The following is a 27,144-nucleotide window of genomic DNA, read 5'->3' on the forward strand; positions in this document are numbered from 1 at the left end:
CCCATGCCTAGAATGCCCTCTCTCCTCACCTCTGACTCCTGATTTTCCTCACATTCTTAAAGTTCAACTAAAATGCCACCTTCTACAGGAAGCTTTTCCCATGTCCCTTAACCCCAGTGCCTCTTGGTTATTTCCAATTTATCCTGTCTGTGGTTTGACTGTAAATTAATTGTTTATAAGTTGTCTTCCCATGGAATGGGAGCTCCTTGATGGCAGAGACTGTCTTTACCTTTCTCTGTATCTCCAGCACTCAGCAGAGTACTAAACATATAGTGCTAATGTTTACTGACATTAAACAATTAGAGAACAATATAAGGCAAATATAGAAATACTAAATTATATGGTATGGAAAAAATGAGAGAGCGAGGTTAGCATAACCTGGAATTATTACTGTTATAGTAAAGCTTGAACTCCATTTCTAAAAAATCCTCTCAATTCTTTAATACATTCTTCCATAAGTTAAATACTTAATGCCAAGCATATTGGCTCTTCTCTAACTACCCTCCCACAACCTCTTTTCCTACTCTTTCCCTCTTCTTCCATTCTTAAATATGTATTCCATATCTCCCCTAACCAGTCGTGAGTAGAATTTTTCTCTTGTGACTATGAAGATGGGAAGTGAAAGGTGAGGAAAGAAGTCACTTTTTTTTTTTCAATTTTTGTTCTGACCTTGCCTTTTATAAAAGGATAAAGCAATCATATAAAAGGCATAAACAATAATATAAATCAAGCTTGGGAATAGAAGAGCATTGTCCTTTCTTGTTCCCCATAGTCAACCTTCCCCCTTTTCTGTTTTAACGCATCTAATTCCTCTTTCCTTAAATTCGCTTTCTTTAACAGTTCTTTAAGATAGGAAAAGTTTTGTTAGCTGGTATTCTGGTAGCTACTTGAAATAATAGCTGCAAATGTTGGAGGGGATGTGGAAAAACAGGGACACTAATACATTGTTGGTGGAACTGCAAATATATCCAGCCATTCTGGAAAGCAATTTGGAATTATGCTCAAAAAGTTATCAAAGTGTGCATACCCTTTGATCCAGCAGTGTTGCTACTAGGTTTTATCCCAAAGAGATCTTAAAGAAGGGAAAGGAAGCTGTATGTGCAAGAATGTTTGTGGCAGCCCTCTTTGCGGTGGCCCAAAACTGGAAACTACGTGGATGTCCATCAATTGGAGATTGGCTGAATTGTGGTATATGAATATTATGGAATATTATTGTTCTGTAAGAAATGATCAACAGGATGATTTCAGAAAGGCCTGGAGAGACTTACATGAACTGATGCTGAGTTAAATGAGCAGGACCAGGAGATCATTATATACTTCAACAACAATACTGTATGATGATCAATTCTGATGGACGTGGCCCACTCCAACAATGAGATGAACCAAATCAGTTCCAATAGAGCAGTAATGAACTGAACCTGCTACACACAGGGAAAAAACTCTGGGAGATGACTATGAACCACTACATAGAATTCCCAATCCCTCTAATTTTGTCTGCCTGCATTTTGGATTTCCTTCACAGGCTAAATGTACACTATTTCAAAGTCCGATTCTTTTTGTTCAGCAAAACAACTGTTTGGTCATGTATACATATATTGTATTTAATTTATACTCTAACATATTTAACATGTATTGGCCAACCTGCCATCTGGGGGAGGGGGGAAGGAAGGGAAAAATTGGAACAAATGGTTTGGCAATTGTCAATGTTGTAAAATTACCCATGCAAATATCTGATAAATAAAAGCTATTAAAAAAAAAAAGAAAATAAATAATAGCTGCAGTATGTTTAAAAGTAGGGGGGAAATCAGCTTTCTTAAATGTAAAGCAACATAAATACTTGTTAAGTATCATATAAAATATACACAATCTTACTAATTTATTAGGTAAATTATTTTCTGCTTTGAGAAGTTTTTGAAATCTCAAAACTACACAACTATAGCTGCTGCAGAGTGTGATATAATGGATCATCTCACCTTTAAATCCTGCTGTTTCTGCTTGTTTATACATCCCAAGGAAGAAGTAAGTACAGGCCAAGTTCACCCAAACTTCAGGATTACAACCTTCTTCCTTTGTCACAGATTCGTATTCCTGAAATACAGGATGTTATATTTAAGTAATTAAGCAAGAAAACAACTTGCAAATCATGGATTCCCTTATGTTTTTCTTTCCATGAAAGGTTAAGCAGTATGCCAGAGGACAATCTACATAATTCTAGGAGGAATGTTGCCTCATTTCTCCTAGTCTTTTTCCTCTTCTAACCTAGGTAATCTAGGGTCAAAAACTATAGATATGTCAGGTCGCTAACATTTTTGGTCTGGGTTAGCAAGCTATACAAATGGAAGGCTACCAAATATTTTCCTTTTATAGAAGTAGGCATAATAGTGATGGCTAATCTTCTCATAATGCTTCAAAATTTGCAAATCACTTCACATACAGTGTTACCTTGGAGTCTCATAACACCCCTATGAGGTGGATGCTACCTGCTTCATTATCCCCATTTTGTAGGCAAGGAAACTGAGGCTCAGATAGATAGACTTGCAGATGATCACCCAGCTAGTATGTAAGCAGGATTTGAACGCAGGTCTTCCTTATTCCAACCATCAGCCTGGTGACAATTAAACTTCATCAAGTACTCTTCTAGCACACAAGGAGTTCCTCTCTATTCTCAGTTCAGATCCTTTAAGACTGGATCAAATATCACTGCACACCTCTCAGATTGGCTAAGATGACAGGAAAAGATAATGACGAACATTGGAGGGGATATGGGAAAACTGGAACACTGATACATCGTTGGTGGAACTGTGAACTGATCCAACCATTCTGGAGAGAAATTTGGAACTATGCCCAAAGGGTTACCAACTTGTCATTTCCTTTGATCTAGCAGTGTCTCTATGGAGCTTGTATTCCAAAAAATCATCAAAATCATAAAAAAGGGAAAAGGACCCATATGTGCAAAAATGTTTGTGGCAGCCCTTTTTGAAGTGGCAAGAAACTGGAAAGTGAGTGGATGCCCATCAGTTGGAGAATGGCCGAATATGTTATAGGTTCTATAAGAAACAACCAGCAGGCTGATTTCAGAGAGGCCATGAACTAATGCTGAGTGAAATGAGCAGAACCAGGAGATCATTGTACATGGCAACAACAAGATTATATGATGATCAGCTGCAGAACATGACTCTTTTCAACAATAAGGCAAGCCACTTCCAGTAGATTTGTGATGGAGAGGGCAGCTATATCCAGAGAGGACTGTGGGGCCTGAATGTGGATCATAGTTTTTTTCATCTTTTTTGTTATTTGCTTGCTTTTTTCCTCTTTTTTTCTTTTTGATCTGATTTTTCTTGTGCAGCACCATAAATATGAAAATATGTATAGAAGAATTGTACATTTTTAACATATCACTTGCTGTCTAGGGAAAGGAGTAGAGGAAGGGAGGGAGAAAAATTTGGAACAAGAAATTTTTCAAGGATGGATGTTATACTGTCTTTGTATGTATTTTGGAAGTAAAAGGCTATTATTTAAAGAGATAAAGGGAGAGAGAGGAGGGGGGAAAGAGAGAGAAAGGAAGAGAGAGAGAGACAGACAGGGAGGAAGAGGAAGAGAGGGACAAACAGACAGATGGAGGAAGAGGAAGAGAGGGACGGATGGACAGATGGAGGAAGAGGAAGAGAGGGACGGATGGACAGAGGGAGAAAAAGAGAGAGACAGAGGGAGACAGAGACAGAGGTAGAGAGTACAAATAATGCTGCTTGCACAAGTTCTCAAAGTTAGGGAAAGGGCCTGGATCTGTGATGGATTTTATTGGTTTGGAGAAGGTTCCTACAAAGGCTGGTTAGTACCTTCTCTGTAATTTATAGTCTTGGTGAGCTGCCTGGAGATTTGAGAGATTAAGTGAGTTACCTGGGCTCACACTGCCATCATGTGGCAGAAGCCCAAATCTGAACCCATATTGTCCTGGTTTTGGTTGGCTCTCTACCTGCTATGCCGCATTTGTTTTTGTATCAGTTATTAGCTTTATTTATTTACATAAAGGCATTTTATTTTCCAGCAAGGCCACATTTTGAAATTCATGTTGCCCATTATTCAGCTAACCTTTTGATTTCTTAAACCTCTTTCCCAATGTCAATGCTCCTTTTGTTTTCTTTCCAATGTTTCTACGCATTCTTCCCCTTTTTTCTCCAACCTCCACAAATAACTAATATTCCTATTCCAGCCAATTCGATTCAACAGGTGTTTTCCAGATTTCTACAGTCATCTTGCTTGTCCTGGTCCCTTTTGTGCTTTAGCTCAGTCTCCACTAATTAAATCACTACTTAATCCTTAAAACTTCTACATCACTTATTAGGCTTCTCAAATATTCCCAGGCTGTATCTTAAGACTGAGAATATATGCTCAGGTGATCAAATGGTTCTATTTACTAACTTAAAAATATGTGATGTGTAGCTACCAAGCCCCATCCACCATTACTGCTTATATTCAGAGCCAGAATCCTATAAATTGGAGACATTGAACCCATCAAATAATCAATCATTTAGAAGATATTCACACTTCAAAAGTAAAGATGACACAAGGAATAAAGTTTCAAATGACAAAATTTGAATAAAGTATTAAAATTCTGATTTATCCAGGCATGAAAATAATCAAGCAAATTAAAAAAAAAAGCTTTTCTTCAGATGAAACTTTCTCAAAGAAGTTCTATTCTTCTCCCCCAAAGAATTTCTAAGAAGAAATTTCTAAGAAGAAACTTAATTATTGTTTACTAACCTCTAAAGCTCTCTTGTAGTCACCCAGATGAAAAGCACAATATCCAATCCATAGATCAGCATCCTCTTCTTGTTCTCCCACGTGCCGTTTGAACTTCAAGATTTAATGATATGGTGAAATAAACATTGAAAATTAAATCCCTTTTTAAAATATTAAGTTAAACTTGCACTTGATAATGGATTATAGACACTGAAGGTAAAACTTCTGATTTTAGTTAAATTTATATTCTGATAAAGTTATTAATATATTTACATAGTGATTTTTACTTAGAAAATGCATTTACTATCCTTACAATTCTGTGATATGAAGAAAGTAGGGTATAGAGAAATCATATGACTTGCCTTAGATTATATAGTTGATTTAATATTGGGATTAAAACCCAGTTCTCCTGGCTGTAGGCCCATGGTTTTTCCCCACTAAGCCTTTGGTCCAATAATCAATTTTAAATAGCTCAAAGAAATGTTTTTTTGCCCAGAAAGGTTGATTGAAAATTGTTTTAAAAATATTCTAAATCTTATATTTTCTATCAAGAATCCACTATATATCTTAGCCCACATGGATTATGAAAACTTTAAGCTTATTCATATTTCATTTTAGGATGTTAGAATACAGAACTACAAGGAGACACTTCAGAAATCATTAGGTTATTCCTTCATTTTTCAGAAAGGCTAGAGATAAAGTGATTGTATCTTGTATTTCCATAAGTTAACTACATGCCACATAAAGTATAACTTAAATCTTATTTGTGGTAGGTTTACTATTTTCAAGCTTATTCTTCTTAGTTTTGATACTAAGTAATGGTGATTACACACATTTGAAGTCATTGATCTCTACTCAATCTCTCTCTATAAAACTTATTTTGTTAATATTTTATTCCAACAATAGGGTACCATACAATATTCAAGCAACAGTCCTCCAACAAAACATTCTCTGAAAACGGTTAAGCTACCCTGATAAAATGAATATGATTTTATAATCTACAATTTAGAAATATAATTACCAAAGGCAAATTTCAGAGCAAGAGCAACTGTAGTCAAGGGCAAAGCAGCCACCAAATGGGACCAAGAAGATGACGTGAGCATGCAAATCCCTTTTGGAATCCATTATGTAGAAATAATACATGTAATTAAGTTCAATTCTTAAGAGTAGAAGGAATAGAGGAAAAGTTCCTGCAGGAGCTTAGGGGATTCGGGGTGCCCAAGTTGGAAGGGATCTTAGAGATCACTGGACACAAACCAATGCTCTGGTGTCCCAGGCTCTTCCTAAATCCTCAGGGCCTCAGAAAGGCTTCCTAAAGAGAAGGCAGTACTATGAGGATTTCTTTTCCTCTCATGGGTTGGGGAGGGGAGAAAGGAATAAACTTCTCGGAAAAGAAGGAGGGAAGGGAAAGCCCTGAGGAGGATAAGGGAGATTTATTCTTGAGCAAGAAAGGAATGTTACAGGATATAATCTGATGCTGATAGGATCTAAATCAGATCTTCTACCACCTAAACAGGAATCAGAAATGTTGCTTTCCTGACCTTTCTTCAAAGCTGAAGTAGTAGAAGTATTAAAATTTTTATCCCTTTAAATTCTCTGTTCTTTCCTACCCCAAAACAAAAAATAAAGGCAATACATGCCTTTTTTTTTCTGCTACCAACACTGTCCACTGCATTTAACCTAGTTTTTGTTCAAGAAACCAAATCTTCCTTCAATTCATTCCAATTTAATTTAATAAGCATTTACTGAGCATCTATTACAGAGTAGGCATATAGTGATCAAAGAGTTCATCTATAAAACTCTTCATCTAGATAGAAATTTCAGTAATAATCCAAAATCCTCCAGCTCAATAATCATTTCCTTTTTTCCTTTTTAACAGTATTTTATTTTTTTCCTATTATATGTAAAGATTGTTATAAAAATGAATGTTGAAAACTTTTTAAGAGGACTCCTTCCTCTTCTTTCCTCCCTCCTCCCCAAAATGACAAGCAATCTGATATAGATTATACATATACAATCATATTAAATATATTTCCACATTAGTCTTGTTGTTAAAGAAGAATTGAAAAAAAAAGCTTAAGAAAGAAAAAATACTAAAATAATATACTTCTTTATGGTATATGAATCTTACTGAATACTTTTTTTTTTTTTTTTTTTTTTAATAAGAAACGATCAGCAGGGTGATTTCAGAGAGGCCTGGAGAGACTTACGTGAACTGATGCTAAGTGAAATGAGCAGAACCAGATCATTGTACACAAGATAATGTAATGATCAGTTCTGATGGAAGTGGCTCTTTTCCACAATGAGGTGATTCAGACCCTTCCCAACGATCTTGTGATGAAGAGAGCCATCTACACTCAGAGAGAAGACTGTGGGAACTAAATGTGCATCACAACATAGTATTTTCATTCTTTTTGTTATTCACTTGCATTTTTTCTTACTCATTTACTTTCCTTTTTGCTTTGATTTTTCTTGTGCAGCAAGATAATCGTATAAATATATATACATATATTGGATTACTTGCCATCTAGGAGAGGGAGTGGAGAAAGGGGGAAAAATTGGAACACAAGGTTTTGCAAGCGTTAATGCTGAAGAATTGTCCATGCATATGTTTTAAAAATAAAAAGCTTTAATAAAAAAAAAATAGTATACTTCTATTTTCATTCAGACTCCATAGCTTTCTCCAGTTGTAGATAGCATTTTCCATCATAAAATCTTTTGAAATAGTCTTGGATCAATGATCATTTCTAATAATCTTTAGGTCAACTGTTCTGAATATCATCCAACTACTTTGAGACTGTTGTGATTTAGCTATATTAGGATTGTTGATGATGTCTAAAATTTCTCACGCGTTGACACTTAATAAAGTGTCCAATCTGTCTGTTTTAGAAATATTTTGGGGATAAAATTTCCTCTTTTATTTTCCTTAATAAAAATAAGGTTGACAGAAAATAAAGAATGTATTCAGTCTATGTCTTTCTTAATTTTTCATTACAGCTGTTTTACTTTGATTTTCTGTTTTTATTTTCCTTTACTCTGTGGCACTGGCCAAATCACTTAAGTCCTTCTTTCTCTCAGAATTAGTACCTTACATTTTTAGGGTGGTTTAAAGTTTGCAAAGAACTTTAAATGCATTATCTCATTTGTGAGGTAGGGGTTATTTTTATTTCCCTTTACTGATGAAACCTGAAGCTCAAGAAGAGGGTGATATAAGCAAGGTCATTCAGCCAGCATATTGCCTAAGGAAGGATTCAAATCCAGATTTTTTTTTGTTTGTTTGTTTATGAACTTGAGTAATTAAATGATTACTAATTTTTATTAATTTTCTTTTTTTTATTTTTATTCATTTTTCCAAATTATCCCCTCCCTCCCTCCACTCCCTCCCCCCGATGGCAGGTAATCCCATACATTTTACATGTGTTACAATATAACCTAGATACAATATATGTGTGTAAATACCATTTTCTTGTTGCACATTAATTATTAGCTTCCGAAGATATAAGTAACCTGGGTAGATAGACAGTAGTGCTAACAATTTACATTCGCTTCCCAGTGTTCCTTCTCTGGGTATAGTTATCAAATCCAGATTTCTTGATTTCAGAGGGTAACATTCTACTCACTGTACAGACTAAAGTTTAAGATCTGTTTATAATTCTTCAGGAAAGTCCCCAGCTTAATGGATGGAGAATAAACAATTTATATAAGGACATGGACAAGAGACACAAAGGATGAGAACATATTGGAAGGGGTTTCAATCTGTATCATTCGTTAGATGGTGTATATTATCAGTATAACCATTCAGCCATCTAGTTACCAAAGTACTATTTATATCATAACCAAAAAAAAGTGAGAATATTTACAATTGAATTGGAGACAAAACATGAGAGGCACTTATCTTGCATCTAGTTCTGTTTTTTTGAGTGGTACAAATCTAATTCCTAAATAGCTAATTTTTCATTTCAATTACAATTATCAGTGAAGGCCTTCTGTTTTTTTTCATTTTTTTAAAAATAATTTTTTATTATTTTTAGCTTGATAAACACTAATATAAACATAAACATGTGCATAAATCTATTACACCCAACACGGTAGTTTTAAATACCCAATTAATCCAGGACAACTAGATGACACAATGGATAGAGTACTGGCCTTGAAATCAGGAAGAACTGAGTTCAAATATGGCCTCAGACACAAATTTTACTAGCTGTGTGAACCCTAGGCAAGTCACTAAGCCCTAATTTCCTCACCAAAAAAAAAAAAAATTTAAAAATATGCTTATCCAACATAGCTTCAAAGTTGCCCATTTGACTATGTCTCTTTCTGAACTTCCTTCTCTTCTCATTTGTACATTTTTTTGTGCCATTATTTCCATCTTTTCCTCTTTTTTCCTCTTTCACTTTTTTGATATGAAATACAGTTTCATTTCTTAATATTTCTCTAGCATTTTGAAATCCCCTAATGATATGAAAAGAAAATAGAAAATATATTTAAAATCCAATTGTGTTGTTTTTATTGCTTATATGAATTTCTACAATAGATTATTTAAGACAGAAATGAAAAGTGATATCTGATGTGTAGCCACTTTAAGTGAATGGTTGTAATGACTTTAGCAGAAGGCATTGATATCAATCTATTTTCCTTCTTTTCTAGCTGTTAAGTCCCTTTTGAATCTTATTAATTTCTTTGTAATATACATCACTTTAATTGAAAATGTAGTTCCTCTTGTTCACGAACTAAATTAAATTGTCCTAGAAGTAGAAACAGTACACTAACTCACAATAAACTATTCTTCAAGTAAGGATTTATTATTAGAAATTTTAAAATAATTTTTGTAATTCCTTGTAAGTTCCTCTTCAAATAGGTTTTTTGACTCTCCCATATAAGGGAGTACTCATATTGACATGGTATTGAAATTCCAGTTTTCACTTCATCTGCTTCTTTTTTCCTTCCCTTTTTTATTTTCTAAAAAATTCTTTTTTTCTGTATGGTAAACTCTGACTCTTGATAGATAACCTAGTCAGCAAACAAGCAAATTTATTAAGCATTTACTATGTTTCATAGTAAATGAAGGAAGGAAAAAGCATGTCTGGATTGGGTAATGACCCCAATTGCCTTAGGGGGAAAGAGACATCTTTAAGCAGCTCTGGGTCCTGCCCCAACCTCCCACAGGTTACAGGACTTTGGGAGTAAAAATACCTTATTGCTTTGGAGGAACTGAGATATTTACCACAACAGGAAAGAATCATACAAATAAATATTAATCATTATTACTGACCGAATTAGAATCATGTTCTTGACTTAGATAAAAACCTATACAAGTATCAAATACACTCCACATTATCATTATCATCACAAGGGGATGACTAGGCATGTCAGGTGTTTCATTATAAAGGAAGGATAAACCAAAATCAATGTTCTTAAAGAGACAAAAGCTGAAAAAAGAAATACATAATAACAACTAGAAGGATGGCACAATACACTTAGCTATACTTATAATTCACGTGGTTGATTGATTCTGAAATGGTGCTTTAGAAACGATTTTGGCATCATGCCACAAGAAAATCTTGATTAGACTTTTTTTCTTTAATTTTAGTGTCCCTTCCTCTGTCTGTGCTGCTTTAACTCATATGAGCCCCCTTTTGATTACTCAGAAACATTTCTAAAAGACAGTTATTTTTTATTACAATAAATGTATCAAAACCTAGGATTCTTTGAACTTACACAAAATGCTGCAACAACTACTCCAAGAATTATTAAGTGGCCAAGGTTTGAGTTGAACAAGACAGTTAATTTGTGAATAATTATTATAATAAATGTTTTGTTTTGTTTTTACCACAGCACAGAGACCAGTTAGGTCTCTGTCATAGTAAATCAGACAGAATCTAGATATAAAAAGGTTTTCACTCTTCAAATGGTATATACTGCCTAGAGTCACATAGTAGGAGCTTAATAAATGCTTATTAACTGACAGTTATTTACAGAATCAAGTGGGTTTTAGAGTCATGGGGGGAAAGGACATTCATCTGCTAGGACTGGAATCAGAAAGCTGGGGCTAGAAGAGACCTCAGACATCATATAGTTTAACTCCCTAATTTTACATCTGAGAAACTGAGGGTCCCCCAAAGAAGTTAAAAGATTAGAGGTTACCTCCAGGAGGGTAATAGCTCCAGTGAAATCTCTTTGTGATAGCAGCTCTTCTAGTTTTGGAATCTTTCTCCCTTTCTTCTTCCGCTTGTCAATTTGCTGTAGGTCTCCACCTACAGCAGGCTTTGCTCTTGAAAGCATCTGAAAAGGGCGAGGAAAATAGTGCTGTGGTCTAAACTGGGCTTTAACAAAACAGAAGCAAACAATTCTAGCACCAACAGAGCCTATTACAAAAGAACTGCAAGCTGAAATTCCTTCCTTGGGCTCAAGACAAATATTAAAAAATTAAGGTAGAGAAATATTTTCTCAGACTTGGAAATATTTATGTAAAGGATCAAAGGATGAGATTTAGAAGACCCTTAGTCCAACCCCTTCATTTTACAGTGGAGAAAACTGAGAAGTATTAATTTATTTGCCCAAGACCACACAGGTAATAAGAATCAGCTTGGAGTCAAACCCACTTCCTCCAATTCCAAATCCTGCATTCTTTCCAATGCACCAGTGAGGGAGCAAAACCCCGTGTAATGCTAGAAAAGGGAGCGGACACAGAAGCTCTGTCTTTTTGTTCCTTTCTGCTGGTCCACGCGAATCCAGCGGCTTCTCAGCTGTCTCTTCCCACGCTCTCAATTTCCTCTCCGAGAAGGGGATCAGCTGCTCCAGCCCTGCTTCCCTCACCCTCCTCCTTCTAGGCTCCTCATCACAAGTCTCTGAGCTCCCTGGCTAATAATCTGGCTACGAGCAGAGGTGATTACAGGGCAGGTAGTATCCGTGGTGATGGAAAAGGAGGAGGAGGAGGAGGAGGAGGAGGAAGAAAAGATCAGGAGAGGAAGGAAGAGGAGAGAAAAGGAGGAGGAAGAAGAGAGGGAGAGGAAGGAGAGAAGAAGAAGAGGAGGGGAAGAAGGAGGAGATCAGGGAAAGGAGGAGGAGATAAAGGAGGGAGGAGGAAAAGATGGAAAAGAAGAGGGGAGACGAACAAAGAAGGGGAAAATAAAATGGGGGAAAGAGGAGGAAGAAGAGGGAGAGAGAAGGAGAGCAAAGCAGGGCGGAACGGGAAGAGAAGAAGCAGACAGAGATGACAGAAAGGAGAGGGAGAAGGAGGAGATAAAGAGAAAAGGAGGGGAGAGAAGGAGGAAGGAGGAAAGATGAGAAGAGGTAAAGGGGGAAGGAAAGGGGAGAGAGGAAAAGAGGGAGGAGAGAAGGAGGAGGAGATTCAGGGGAAAGAGAGGGGGAAAAGAAGGAAGAGGAGGAGAGGGAGGAAAGGAGGGAGGGGAGCTGGAAGAACACAGAAAGGAGTCAGAGTCCATGTGTGGGGCTGGGGGCTCCGACACTGCCTTCCCTACCGCTGTGGCCGCTGGCTCCGCCAGAAGCCAGAGTCCCGGAGCGGGTCACGTCCTCCTAGCCCACCCCAAGTCCCGGCACCGCTCCAGCGACCAGCAGGCAGCAGAGCTTTTTGGGGGGACACTCACCATCTTGGCGGCTGAATCGAGCCCACTCTGTGGAGAAGAAGCAAAGGCCCGGCTCCGGTCACTCGCTGCATCCGAGCTCCCACCTCCGTTTCCACGGCAACGCCGCGGGAGGGGGAGAGGGAAGAGGGCGCGAGGGAAAGCGAACGTTGCGCCGGGCAGAAGCGCCCTCCCGAGAACTCGGTCCGCCGGGCTCTTGGTTCCATGCTGCTCGTGGCAGTCCTACAGGAGAGTGTGCCCCCTGAGGCGGCCCGTTGGCTTTTTGCTTCTTTTTATTTTTTTCCTTTGCATCCTAGGTTGTCCTGAGGAGAGAATTCACCCCCTACAGGCCATCTTCGCAGAAGGGCGCCTCTCCACACTCCCTGGCCCGGCTAGAAAGCAGACAGGGCCCAGCCTCAGGGCCGGCCCCACTGCGGGCTTCCTGGCTGGAAACAGCCAGCATTTGCAGAGCGCTTTAAGGAGTCATTCTTATTTAGCTTTACAACAACCCTGTCAGGTAGTCGGTCAGCTAGCATCTGCACCGGGCCAAGCTCGGAGAACACAAAGTTCAAACTACAATCCTTGTTCTCCGTCTGATGAAGCTTTAGAAAGCCGGGGAGGCGAGGGAGGCAGAGCGTGTGGGGCGCCAGCCGTGGGGAAACCCCGCCGAGCCGAGATGGACCGTCCTGGACAAGGCCGGGTCCGGCTGCTGCTTGCGCTCTTACTGCCATTTCCATTTTACAAACTAGGAGGCTGAGACAGAAAAGCGCTATTTACAGAATGAGGAAACTGAGGCTGAGAGAGGCTAGGGGACGGCACCCGGGGTCACGCCGCTAGCAAACGTCTGACGCAGGATTTAAACTGAGAATCTTCGACCGCCCAAGTTCCCGAACTCCACGTCAGCCGGTTTAACCTTCGGGAGTCCACCGTCCCCAGTGCCAGCATCTCAGGGAGGACCTGACCTCCGTATTACGGAGGCGACTTCAATCCCAGCTCTCTGTTACTTCAGGAAGGAGGCTGTTGCCTAGACGCGTATGATGTTGGACAAAATGATGTCTCCCTCTCTGAGCCTCAATTTCTTCGCCTGAAAAACGAGAGGTCCTAACTAGAGAATGACGGAGGTTTCTTTGAACTCTAGTTCTCTATAACCTTCCTTAGGAGGATTGTAATTTTCAGGGCACCACTTCCTGTGGATAGCATTTCTTTAGTTTCCATAGTAACGTGGCAGGCGTTGACACGTGATCTCTTGCCGGGCAAAATGAAATAAACCGCGGAACTCCGCTCCAAGGAGATAGTTGGCCACTTTAGACCAAGGGCTGGATACCTATAGAAGTGTCCAGAGAAGTCGCGGACACTTTGTTAACAGAGCTATTGTTGTTGTCCTTCATTCTCAAAGAGGACCAAAATGACATTACTATGTTTGAACTAGTGTGTCTGACTGTAGCTGAGGAGAGCTCGGAATGCTCTGCCTTAGGTTGGGTAGACATAGTCTCTATGAACATTTGAGGTGGATTCTCTCACTTCGGAGTTATAGTGTTTTTTCTGAGCTAATCCAATTCTGAGCACCTCTGAGAGCGCACCATACTAGATGCTTCCATGTCATACAATAGATTCTAAAGTTCTTACGAGAGACCTTGACATTGTCCTTGCATCACTTTTTCTGACCCTCTTGCGAACGCTTGCCCTGTGTGAGTTCTCCACGGCGTTTTGTAAATCCTCCATAGAGAATTTTTGCTCAAAGAATTGAACACCTTCTTCTGTGATCTTTCACATCGTGTGGAGGATGAGGGGTTGCCCCTATGTTAGTCTTTGTTTTGGCTACATGTTCGACTCATTTTCTTTTCCTGTCATATCTGCCAAATGTACAAATCATTAGCAAATCAATGATCTGTAATTTCATATCAATATAATTTTATCTCCTTATAATCAACAGTGTATCAACCTGTTGGTTTTTGGACAACTCATATTTCCAACATCAACAATGAAACTAGACCTTGTACAAAAGTTGTTGGTTTTGATGGTGATTCTCTGCATTGTTTTGTAACTTTGTTACTGTCATTGCAGAAGTAGATAAGGACTCTTTTCACAGTGGCTAGAAGCTGGAAGATGAATGGATGTCCATCAATTGGAGAATGGTTGGGTAAATTGTGGTATATGAAGGTTATGGAATATTATTGTTCTGTAAGAAATGACCAGCAGGAGGAATACAGAGAGGATTGGAGAGACTTACATCAACTGATGCTGAGTGAAATGAGCAGAACCAGAAGATCACTGTACACTTCAACAACAATACTGTATGAGGATGTATTCTGATGGAGGTGGAAATCTTCAACATAAAGAAGATCCAACTCACTTCCAGCTGATCAATGATGGACAGAAACAACTACACCCAGAGAAGGAACACTGGGAAGTGAATGTAAACTGTTAGCACTACTGTCTATCTACCCAGGTTACTTATACCTTAGGAATCCAATTCTTAGTGTGCAATAAGAAAATGGGATTTACACACATATATTGTATCTAGGTTATACTGTAACACATGTAAAATGTATGGGATTGCCTGTCATCCCCTCCCCTAGAAGGGGAGGGAGTGGAAGGAGGGAGGGGATAATTTGGAGGAATGAATACAAGGGATAATGTTATAAAAAAATTACTCATGCATATATACTGTCAAAAAATTATAATTATAAAATTAATTTAAAAAAAGAAGTAGATGAAGACTTAAGGTTTTTTGTGGGTTTTTTTTTTTTTTTTTTTTTGATGTGTTCCATCTCTATGGTGAAAAAAAAATTGCCTACTGGCCAATCTGGCAGTAGACTTTCCCTACTTAGCTAAGTTGTAAGATGCCCTTAAAATCAAAATATGCTGCACTTTTTACTCAAAGACTTTTCAGCTTAATGGGATATGCTAAAGCTCCAACAAGCTCTTTGAGCAGAGCTTTAATTTTCTGCCATATCACAACAAAGCATCATAATATGGCTTTTATGGAAAACACAATTTCCTCAATTATTTCCTCAGAGCAAGAAATTCCTAGACCTGCGTCTCTATACTGAAATTTCTTTGCTAGCTTTAGTCCCTTTTTTCTAACTGCTTCTGAGTTAATTCCAGCTGGATAGTCAGCATGACCCCCCACTAAACCCACCTTCCCCTCTAATTCCGCTCCCACTTTTGGACAAAGTTCTTGACTTCTTACCCTACGTATTCAATGAATTGTTAAATCCTTCTAATCTTGCTTTCACAGTATCTCCCATAACCACTGCCTGCTCTCAATCCTCACTGAAAGTAGTTATTTAGTTAATTTAAAAATTGTTCTTAACTTAAAAATACCAAAAAAAATTTTCATACTAAAGGGAAAAGAGGATTTTTCATTAACTTATAGATCCCTATTATTCTATATCTTGATTTTCCTTGATATTACAATAATAAATATTGTATTTGTTATATAACAAATTCTCTATCTTTCTATACCTCTATCTTTCAAAGCATTTATTTGTTTCCTTGATATGATGAGGATTGTGAGCAGGTAATGAATGCAAAAAAATTGATTTACCTTTAGGTGGGGTGTTATGAGGGTTAGTCTATGGTCTGTTTCTCCACAATTTGTTCTATTTGAGTTCTACTTTCATCCTTGTCTCCTTGTATGCATTTAGGAAGAAATAACTTAATGGTGTCTCTGTTGCTATTTTATTATTGTTATCCTCAGTTGCTGTGTTTCTTTGTATTTCTGTTGTTTGAGTATTTGAGGAGCAAATAATTTCTTCTGTTTTCTTTCTAGGAATGTTTCAAATGCCTTTTTAAAATTGAACATTTTTCTTTTTCATCCTTCTTTTCCATTTATTTTTAGGCTTAGATTTACTGGTTCATGAATTTTGACCACGTTTTGAACACATTTACTTTTCTAAATGCCGTACTTCATTCTCTCCTGTAGTTTTTGTGGGTGCAGAATAGTCTTGTGTTACTGAAATCACCTTTCCTTTACATATTAAATCTTTCTTCTGGCTTCTTGTAAATGTTATTCGTCAGGGATATTGTTAAATTTAGCCACTAGGTGGCTTGAAGTTGTAACATGCATTTTGTTTTGCTTTATTTTCTTGGAGGCAATCTGTGGGTTCTTTTTATTGACATAGTTTTATGTGTTCAAAAGTTCTAGGCATTTTTTTATGCTATTTCGAGCATTATGTGTTCAGATTTTTTGACTTATGTTCTTTTGGGAGATCTACAATCATTAAGTTGTCTATGTGCATCTTTTCTTCTACAGGGCTGAATGAGACTATCGTCTCCAAGAAACCAGCATCCAGCATCCAGCAGCCAATGTGAGTTCTCGATGACATATTTAGAAACAGTAGCTAGACAGAAGCCGGGGGTGGAGTCCAAACTCTGGAGAATGGGAATCTCCAGAAGGAATATCAATTCAGTTTTGACAGGTTGGGGTAGGACCATAAATTCTTACTAACTGGGAGGTAAGAAAGTGTCTGGCTAGAGACAGAATGTCTAGATTCCCACTTCTGAGTTTACACATTCACAGTTTATAACCTCTGAGTTATACCAGTCTTAATGAACTGGAAGGGGGTAGATTTGCAACTAAGGGAATCGAGGCAGAACAATTTAGGGAAACTGAGGCAGGACAATAAAAGAACTGTGGCACAACAATTCATCACTAGTTTTGAGGATTCATGGTGAGTTATCACTTTGTTTTTCTTTAAAATGGCATAGTTGACATATAAATTGTTATGTTGGACCTGCTTTTTTCACTCTTTATAAATAGACTCAAAGCTTTCCAGTCTAAATCCCCCCTGCTCAAAGTAATTAGAATGTTCCCTGTGATGCTGCTGTACAGTTCACTAACTGTCCCAAACCACCATGGGTAAGAATTAGTAGAAGTAAAAGGATATTGGCTGATGATGTAACTTTGATTCTGTCTCAAAAGCCTGAAATTCATAAGGAAGCATCATCAATAGCCCAAATCTTAATCTCCAGATCCATTTAATGCTTGAGAATAATTTTAAAACTTTTTAAGGAAAAAATTAGCCTAATCTCCATGGTATTAATTTTTAAGATATTGTTCGAGCCAAAGGAAGGTTAATGATAGTGATGCTGATACAAAAAAAAGAAGAACAGAAAAAACAAAAATGAATTTTTCTTTTTGTTTTAAAAATATTGATATTGATATATTGTTTAGTCAAGACTTTCCCTAGCATCCCTTACTCTCCTCTCTCTCAGATAATCATTCCATAGAACAAATAATATTTTTTAAAGGAAGAGGAAAAAAATCAGCACACCTGATGAATAAATGCATCAAAAAATGTTTGAAAATATGTGCAGTGTACCACACCTTTGGACTTCAATCTCTGCAAGGGAATGGGGTGGGGATGGGGTATAATCACACATCTCATTTTTTAAAGACATACTTGTAATTTTTCAAGTTTCATTTTTGATTGTTTTATGATTAATCCTTCTGTTTACACTGATGTAGTCATTATGTAAATTATTTTATTGAATTTGCTGACTTCATTTTGCATCAGATCACATAAAGCTTTTAGTGTTTCTCTATATTTGTCGTATTTGTCATCTCATATAACTCGGTAATATTCCATTACATTCATGTACTAAAATTTATTTAGATATTCCCCAAATAATGTGTATCTACTTTGTTTCCAATTCTTTGTTATTACAAAAAATATTGCTATGAATATTTTGGTGAATATGGAGACGTTGTTCTTATCAGTGACCTTTTTGGGGCATAAACTTAGTAATGAAGTCTTTGGGTCAAAGGGAATAGACATTTTAATCTATTTTCAATAGCTAGCCAAAACTGAGAAAGTAGAGACAGAAAAAGAATTTACATTCAAAATTCACAGATTGTATAAAATATATTAGTCCACCTATTAGTTCATACATAAAAGTTATATGATAACAACTTCAAGACATTTGTTGTAGTGTAATATCAGAGAAACTGAGACAAGACAGAGATCAGTATTTAATCTGATGTGGAGAGTCTCTCTTGTCCAAAGCATCTGGCACAGATAAATCAAGGCAGGGATCTTATATATGATTTTAGCTAACTAGGGTTAGCAAAGACAGATAAGGGGGACAATGATGCTGGGAGAATGGACAATCCATAATTTCAGAAAAGAAGCATCACTTAATCTTGACAGGATAGGGACATAAGAAGGTCATGGACAGGAGACAGTGAGGCGAGGGGCAATACTCAAAAGGAGGGGGAATTATCCTAGCAAGGATTGAAATAAAGCACCCGGAGTTTATGACTCAATGGTATGTAAGGGTGGCCAGAGCTCCAAGGTTGTTCAGGCCTGATGATGAGGGGGCGGGATGGGGGGAGCATAACTTTTTTATTCAGGGTATAATAGTAGAAATAAAGACAATCTTAAATAACTAGAGATATTATTTGTTCATGGTTGGACTAAGATAAAAGAAATGATATACAAATGTTATTAGATGACAATATTGCCCAAATTTAATTTATTCAGTGACATACTGATAAAACAACTAAAATTTTCACATAATTACAATTGCTTCCCAATTTGGGTGTATTGATTTTCAGTTCCATTGATAATGTACTAATGTGCTTATCTTTTCATAATCTGTCTAACTCCATTTCAAATTTTTTTTTGTCATCTTTGCCCATTCAGAGAGTGTGATATGAAACTACAAGGTTGTTTTGATTTTCATTTCTTTTATTACTGGTGATTTGGAGTACTAGGCAGCACTGGTTTTAAAATGCAGAAGAGAACAAAGTGGTTTGGAAGAAAGCATGAACAATAGGGACTGCTTTGGAACTAACATGCTGAGTTTATTAGACATATTTTTTTTAAGGTATATGTAGTGGCGATATAGTCTGGGTTTTTTTTGTTCTTTTTATATAAAATTATAACTGTTGATGTTTATTGAGTTCAGAAAACCACAAAATTTTTAAAAATAAACTTTTGGAGGTTTTTGCTAGTTTCCCAATCAGCTGAACGAATTCTTCTCTTTTGTTATGCAGTTATAACTGAGCTGTAGTTCATATTAACTTTTCAGTTGAAATTGGAACATATCAGTTCAGCATTGCTATACTAGTAAGATAAGGATCTCCCTTTACCAAGCAGGATATATATATTGTCTTATCTGTGTAAAATTCAGAGGTATAGAGTAGAGTAGCATTTTCTCATCTTTACATAGGAAGCCATGCCTTTACACCAAACAGCTCATCAGTTAGATCTCTGGCAATTACCAGGGCCTTATCAATACAAGATCCCAAAGAGGTGTCATAAACCCAGAGTAACTCAGTAAATCTTCTGGGCCAAGAAAGGCTGCCCAGACAAGTCCTTGCAGCAATAGGGAAGCCTCCCAGCATGGTAAGTGGATAATATTTGTGCTTGGAAGGCTTTGACACATTTCTTTAGTGCCTACAATAATTCCACAGAGTACCACCAATCAAATATTGTTTAGAGAATTGACATCCCATTAATGTTTATGGTGAACACATCAGTTTTCTTATTCGTAGCAGACTTTTTATTTGTTCGAATCAGGGGCAAAATATCTGGCTATTTATATACAGTTTTAGTGCAGATTTTTAACTTTTAAAAAGTTTGTACTTTTATTGTCTTTTTGAGTTCAGTGTGCTATAGGAAGTGAAAATGTTGGATATCCTGTGCTTTGCAGATTCTTTTCCTTTTCAGTTTTTCTGGTAAAATAGTTAAGTGCTTCTATCACAGTTGACAAAGGAAAATCAAAAATAATAACAACAATGGTTAATATTTATATGGAGCCTACAGTGTGCCAGATGATGTGCTAAATATTTTACAATGATTTTCTCATTTAATTCTCACAACAATCCTGGAAAGTAGGGGACAATATAGCAATATCATCTGCATTTTACTTATGAAGAAACTGAGGCAAGCAGAGACTTGCCCAGAGTCACACAGCTAGGAAGTGATTTAAACTCAGATATTCCTAACTCCATGCCTTTCACTCTATCTACTCTATCCTGTCACCTTGATGCTTAGTAAATCTAGGAATAGGTTCTTTTAAAAGTCCTTTACTAACTATAACAGAATCTGTCTTATCATGATGGGCTTCCACATTCAAAAGATGGTATTTTGGCATTTGAATCAATCTATATACTATGTTACAGCAGCCATGAGGGACCATGAGTGGTGCAAACTCATACTTTTTGTTTCTATTCTCCACTGGCACACAATGGCAAGATATGGGAATGAAATTTTTAGAGAGCCATAGATTTTGGAGCATAAAAGATAACCTTGAATATTCAAGTACTTTACAGGGCCTGATCTTAAAGGCTAATGACAGTCTTAAAAGCTGTTCCCCAGACTTGGGACAGCTACATAGTGCAGTACCTAAAGCATCAGCCCTGGAGTCAAGAGGACTTGAGTTCAAATGCGCCTTAGACATTTAACCATCCTAGCTATGTAACCTGGGCAAGTCACTTAACTCCAATTGCCTCCAGTCCCTGCCCCTAGCCAAAACTATACCAGAAACAAAGGTTTCCCAAGACTTAGAAAGGATCAGGATGTTTATCCCTTGATACAAGTTATAGTGGGGTTGGCCTGGATCACCCCAAAGATGTTTACAAGAAAGTTAATGTCCTCATCATTGTAGACTTACATAGTGACAATGAACTTCTCATAAGGTATTTGAACATATTCTTCAATGAGACTATTTTACTATAATGGGGAAGGGAGGAAAATGATTATAGCAATATTATAGCATTATATCCACTAGATCTAAAAATTATAAAATTGAGCTTTTATAGGAATATTGGTATAAAATCCGTATAACTTTTTTTTTGTTGTTGTTTCTGGGTAAACATCAATTATCTAGAATAGCTAGGTGTATACATCTTAACTTCATATTATTCAAGGAGTGTGATAACCAAACTTGTGGTCTGATCAGTGAGAAACTTTTCTTTCAAAGGGAAGAAGCAAAAATAATAAGAGATTGCATTGTTGGTAGAGCTAGGAAACCAATATAAACATTTATAGAAAATCATTTGAAATTATGCAAATTAAGTGACTTTGACCCAGAGATTTGGTTAGCCCCAAAGAGATAATAAGAAGAAAGTCCTTATATACACCAAACTATATGTAGCAGCATTTTTTTCTAGAATGATATAATTTTCAAGGAACAAACCACTGGAATTATCATTTACCTGTTTTACAATTTGACTATATCCAAATATTCCCAGTTCAAGTGAACTATTCATACCCCTAAAAGGCACTGCCTACTTATTATTATAAAGAAAAATAGTTCCTAATTTTGAATGAGTTAATTTTCAAATCAACTCTTTAATAAAATGAAAATTTTAATTTAATTTAAATAATAAATGCAAAGTACTATCTTCCCTGCTGGTAGAAGGAATGAGGACTCATATGCATGGCAGGTATTTTGTATTGACAAGCTAATATTCAAATATATAAATTTATAAACTCCACATAGCCTTTTTCTTATAATCTGATACTTCTAAAGTCAGAACCCAATTTTCTAATTGCTATGTTTAAAAAATTAGGAAATGACCATTATATTGCTGAGCATGGATTTAGCAAAACCTAACTTCAAATTTGGACTCGGGCACTAATTGTATGACTTTGGGCAAGCCTTTTAATCTGAGTTTCATCAAATATAAAATAGAGATAACAGCATCTACTTCTCCAGGTTGTTGTGAGGATCCAATGAGATAAAAATTCTTAAAGCACATTGGCATCTAGTAGGTATTATGTAAATGATTGCTATTATTATTTTCATTTATTCATTTTCAGGTTTAAAATTACATTTAAAATATTTGTCACAGAATGTTTGTGGCAGCCCTCTTTGTAGTGGCCAGAAACTGGAAACTACATGGATGTCCATTAATTGGAGATTGGCTGAATAAATTGTGATATATGAATATTATGGAATATTATTGTTCTGTAAGAAATGACTAACAGGATGATTTCAAAAAGGCCTGGAAGAGACTTACATGAACTGATGCTGAGTGAAATGAGCAGGACCAGGAGATCGTTGTATACTTCAACAACAATACTATGTGATGATCAATTCTGATGGATATGGCCATTTTCAACAATGAGATGAACCAAATCAGTTCTAATGGAGCAATAATGAACTGAACCAGCTACACCCAGCGATAGAACTCTAGGAGATGACTAATGAACCACTACATAGAATTTCCAATCCCTCTAATTTTGTCCGCATGCATTTTGGATTTCCTTCACAGGCTAATTGTACAGTATTTCAAAGTCTGATTCTTTTTGTACAGCAAAACAACTGTTTGGACATGTATACATATATTGTATTTAATTTATACTCTAACATATTTAACATGTATTGGTCAATCTGCCATCTGGGGGTGCAGGAAGGAGGGGAAAAATTAGAACAAAAGGCTTGGCAATTGTCACTGTTGTAAAATTACCCATGCATATATCTGGTAAATAAAAACTATTAAAATATAAAAAATAAAATAAAATAAAATACTTGTCATTGGATTGCCTTTTCCTGAAGTTTATTAATTATAAAAAAAATTGTAGAAAAACAAGGGATAATCTACCTCTCATATCTATGGAGAAGGAAGAAATTTATGGCTAAAGAAGAACCAGATTATGTTATAAAGTATAAAATGGATAATTTTGATTATATTAAATTAAGTGTTTGTACAGACAAAACCAATGCAGACAAGATTAGAAGGGAAGCAGAAAACTGGGGAAAACATTTTATATCCAAGAGTTCTGATAAAAGCCTCATTTCTAAAATATATAGAGAACTGACTCAAATTTATAAGAATGCAAGTCATTTACATGAACTGATGCTGAATGAAATGAGCAGGACCAGGAGATCATTATATACTTCAACAATAATACTATATGATGATCAATTCTGATGGACATGGCCCACTTCAAAAATGAGATGAACCAAATCAGTTCCAATAGAGCAGTAATGAACTAAAGCAGCTACACCCAGCAAAAGAACTCTGGGAGATGGCTCTGAACCACTACATAGAATTCCCAATCCCTCTAATTTTGTCTACCTGTAAACAAAATAAAAAATGCAGGTAAGAAATGACCAACAAGATGATTTCAGAGAAACCTGAAGAGACTTACATGAACTGATGCCAAGTGAAATGAGCAGAACCAGGAGATCATTATACACAGCAACAAGAAGATTATATGACAATCAATTCTGATGGAGGTGGTTCTCTTCATCAATGAAATGATTCAAACCAATTCCAGTTATCTTGTGATGGAGAGAGCCATATACACCAGAGAGAAAACTATGGGAAATGAGGATAGATCATAACATAGCATTTCCACTCTTTCTGTTATCGTTTGTTTGCATTTTTGTTCTCCTCAGGTTTTTTTTTTTATTTCTAGATCCAATTTTCCTTATGCAGCAAGATAACTGTATAAAAATGTATATTGGATTTAACATATACTTTAACATATGTAACATATACTGGACTACCTACCATCTAGGGGAGAGGGTGGGAGGAAGGAGGGCAAAAGTTAGAAAGCAGGTTTTGCAAAGGTCAGTGTTGAAAAATTACCCGTGCAAATGTTTTGTAAATAAATAGATATAATAAAAAAGAAAAAAAGAATAAATGATCAAAAAATATGAACAGACAATTTTCGGATGAAGAAATTAAAACCATTTCTAATCATATGAAAAAAATGCTCTAAATTACTATTGATCAGAGAAATGCGAATTAAGACAATTCTTAGGTACCATTACACATCTCTGAGATTGACTAAAATTAAAGATGATGAATGTTGGAAGGGATGTGGGAAAACTGGGACACTGATACATTGTTGGCGGAGTTGTGAACTGATCCAACCATTCTGCAAAGCAATTTGGAACTATGCCCAAAGGGCTATCAAACTGTGCATACCCTTTGATGCAGTAGTGTCTCTTCAGGGCTTGTGTCCCAAAGATATCAAAAAAAGGGAAAAATGTTTGTGGCAGCTCTTTTTATAGAGGTAAAGAACTGGAAATTGAGCAAATACCCATCAATAGTAGAATGGCTGAATAAGTTATGGTATATGAATATTATGGAATATTATTGTTCTAAAAGAAACAAACAATAGAATGATTTTAGAAAATTCTGGAGAGACTTACATAAATTGATGCTAAATGAAGTGAGTAGAACCAAAGGAACATTGCACACAGCAGCAAGATTATGTGATGATCAATTCTGATAGCTCTTTTCAATAATAAGGTGATTCAAGCCAATTCCAATAGACTTGTGATAGAAAGAGTCATCCTCATCCAGAAAGAGGATTCTGGGGACTGAATCTTGATTACGACATAATATTTTTAGCTTTTTCATTATTGGCTTACTTTTTGTTATTTTTTTCTCTTTTTTGATATGATTTTTCTTGTGCAGCATGATAAATGTGGAAATATGTATAGAAGAATTGTATATGTACAACATATTGGATTACTTCCTGTTTAGGAGAAGGTTGGGGGGAAGGGAGAGAGAAAAATTTGGAACATAAAGTTTGTTTGCAAAGGTGAATGTTGAAAACTATCTCTGCATATATTTTGAAGCTAAAATATTTTTTAAAAAAAGCAAATTTGCTCTTTTTTCTATTGGAGAATCATAAGTTGAAGCCACTAGTTTGAGATCATGATTGATTAATAATAACTGCTGTAAAAATTAATTGCATTTTAAAATTTTCAACTTTTTATTTATAGAATCACTTTTGAGAATTGGAAGGAACCTAAGTAGCTAATCTAGTTCCGTTTTTATCTAGAGAGAATTGCTATTATCACTTATTAGACAAGTGTTCTTTACCCTCTGCTTTCAGACCTCCAGTGTGTTGCATAATCTATCACCTTACACTTTTGGACAGCTTTGATTGTTAGGAAATTTTTTCCTTGTTTTATATCAAAATTCATATCTTTGCAGTTTCCAAATTCTGCCCTTGGAGACTAAACAAAACAAGTTTTGATTCCTCTTTCAGAAGATTGCCCTTGAAATAAATAACATGTTCCCTTCTCTTCCAGGCTAAACATGCCCAATTCCTTCACCTAATTTTCATTTGATGGAAAAGTTGGTACAGTGTATAGAACACTGGACCTAGAATCAAGAAGACACATTCAGATGTGGACTCAGATAATTTCTAGCTGTGTGACCAAAGGCAATTCACTAAATGCTATTCTGCCTTGGTTTCCTCATTTGAAAAAATAGGGAAAATAATAGCGCCTTCCTCTTAGCATTGTTGTGAGAATCAAGTAAGATAATATTTGTGAACCATTTTGCAAACTTAAAGTTATATTAATGTTAACTAAATGCCATGGGACTCAAGTCCATTTACCATCTGGACTGTATAGATTATTATTGTATTTTTAAAATTACCTTACCCAAAGTAGAACACAAAAATCTAGATGAAATTTAAGCAGTGCAGAGTACAGCAAGATTATCCTGTTTTTCTCTTTCTTGGCTGCCCCTTTGCTGGAAGCTATCAATCAATAAATAATTACTAAGCACCTTCTATGTATCAGGCATTGTACTAGCTATTAGGGACACATGCAAAGAATAAAACAACTTACACTTACACTCCTTTTTTCCCCCAGCTCAAGATCACATGAACTTTTTGTATCCCAATCCAGTAAAACCCCCAGATCTTTTTTTTAGAAAGACTATCTAACTATGCTTCCATTATCTTAGATCTTACATCTATCCATATAGAATTTCATCTTATAAGAATCAATTCACTGCTGTAGCCTATCAAGGGCTTTGCAGATCATGACTTCTGCTCAGAATCCCATAATCATGGGATGATGGGTACCATTATCATCAATAGGTTCCCAACTTAAGTGTCATACTTATTCTCTCACTCCTGGTTTGGGAGTTATCATATTAAGTTTATGTCATCTGTATATTTAATGAGATGCCATCTATCCTTTCATACAACTATTGATAAAAATGCCAAACAGTGCAAGGTGAAACACAGATCCCTGGGGTTGTTACATTGGGAACTGTTGCCATATTGACATTGAAACACTAATAGCTAAGCTACTCTTTGAGTGTAGATACTGTTCCAAGGACAGTCTAGAGGGGTTAGGGAATCCTGGGAGATGAGCAGTGATGTCGCTAGATTGATGTGTTAGCAAGTGACTTATTGACAGGGTGAGTTTAGGGAAGAGGTAGGGGACTTATAGGTCTAGGTCAGGGAAATAAAAAAAACAAAAAAACAAGAAATTGGGCCAAGATGACAGAGTAGAGAATTCAGCCAAGTTCTCCCAAATTCCACTCCAAACAACTCTAAAATAACACCTCAAATCAAACTGTAAAAGTTTGGGTAAAACAATTTTCCAAGTCAAGACAACTTAAGAGGTTGACAGGAAAAGTTTGTCTCACCAGAGTGATGATATGTAACCAATATGTAATGTGTTGTCGTCTCCAGAAACTGCTGATTGCTCTCTGGTCTAGAGGAGAGACTTCTTCCTCCAGAGAGCCGCCTCAAGTCTAGCCCAGACAAGAGACTCTCTCTCCTCCAGAGAGCCGCTCTAACTCTGACCTAGAACAGAGAGGGATTGTAAGCCCAAAATGTGTACCCAACAAGAATGGTAAAAAATCAAAAAACATTTTAAACATCAGAGAAGAGAGGAAGAGGAAAAATTGGGAAAAGAAATGAGCGTGATACAAGAAAATTATAAGATAATCAACAGGTTAGCAAAAGAAGCAAAAAAAAAGTACTAAGGAAAGCAATACCTTAAGAAATAGAATTGACCAAATGATAAAAGAGGCATAAAGAACTTTTTTAAAATTTATTTTTATTTATTTTATTATTAAGAGAACTTTTAA

General features: G+C 36.4%; 1 protein-coding gene across 5 annotated transcripts in view; it reads right to left on the reverse strand.

Annotated features, from left to right (window-relative positions):
* The window catches only part of LOC141543004 (intraflagellar transport protein 56-like), a 49,490-nt gene extending 36,955 nt beyond the window's left edge, over nucleotides 1-12,535 (reverse strand). The window contains exons 1-4 of one of the 5 annotated variants that reach the window (XM_074267785.1): nucleotides 11,346-12,072; nucleotides 10,888-11,025; nucleotides 4,762-4,854; nucleotides 1,974-2,088 (exon numbers count right to left, since the gene is read on the reverse strand). In XM_074267785.1, the coding sequence (XP_074123886.1) occupies nucleotides 1,974-2,088; nucleotides 4,762-4,854; nucleotides 10,888-11,025; nucleotides 11,346-11,369 (370 nt within the window). In that variant the 5' untranslated portion in view covers nucleotides 11,370-12,072. Of the gene's footprint in view, nucleotides 1-1,973; nucleotides 2,089-4,761; nucleotides 4,855-10,887; nucleotides 11,026-11,345; nucleotides 12,074-12,350 lie in introns of those variants that run through there. The other 4 variants (XM_074267788.1, XM_074267789.1, XM_074267787.1 and 1 more) reach the window with 4 other exon arrangements.
* Between the last annotated feature and the right edge of the window lie 14,609 nt (nucleotides 12,536-27,144).

The sequence above is a fragment of the Sminthopsis crassicaudata genome, chromosome 5, assembly GCF_048593235.1.
Source record: "Sminthopsis crassicaudata isolate SCR6 chromosome 5, ASM4859323v1, whole genome shotgun sequence".
NCBI classification, from domain to species: domain Eukaryota; kingdom Metazoa; phylum Chordata; class Mammalia; order Dasyuromorphia; family Dasyuridae; genus Sminthopsis; species Sminthopsis crassicaudata.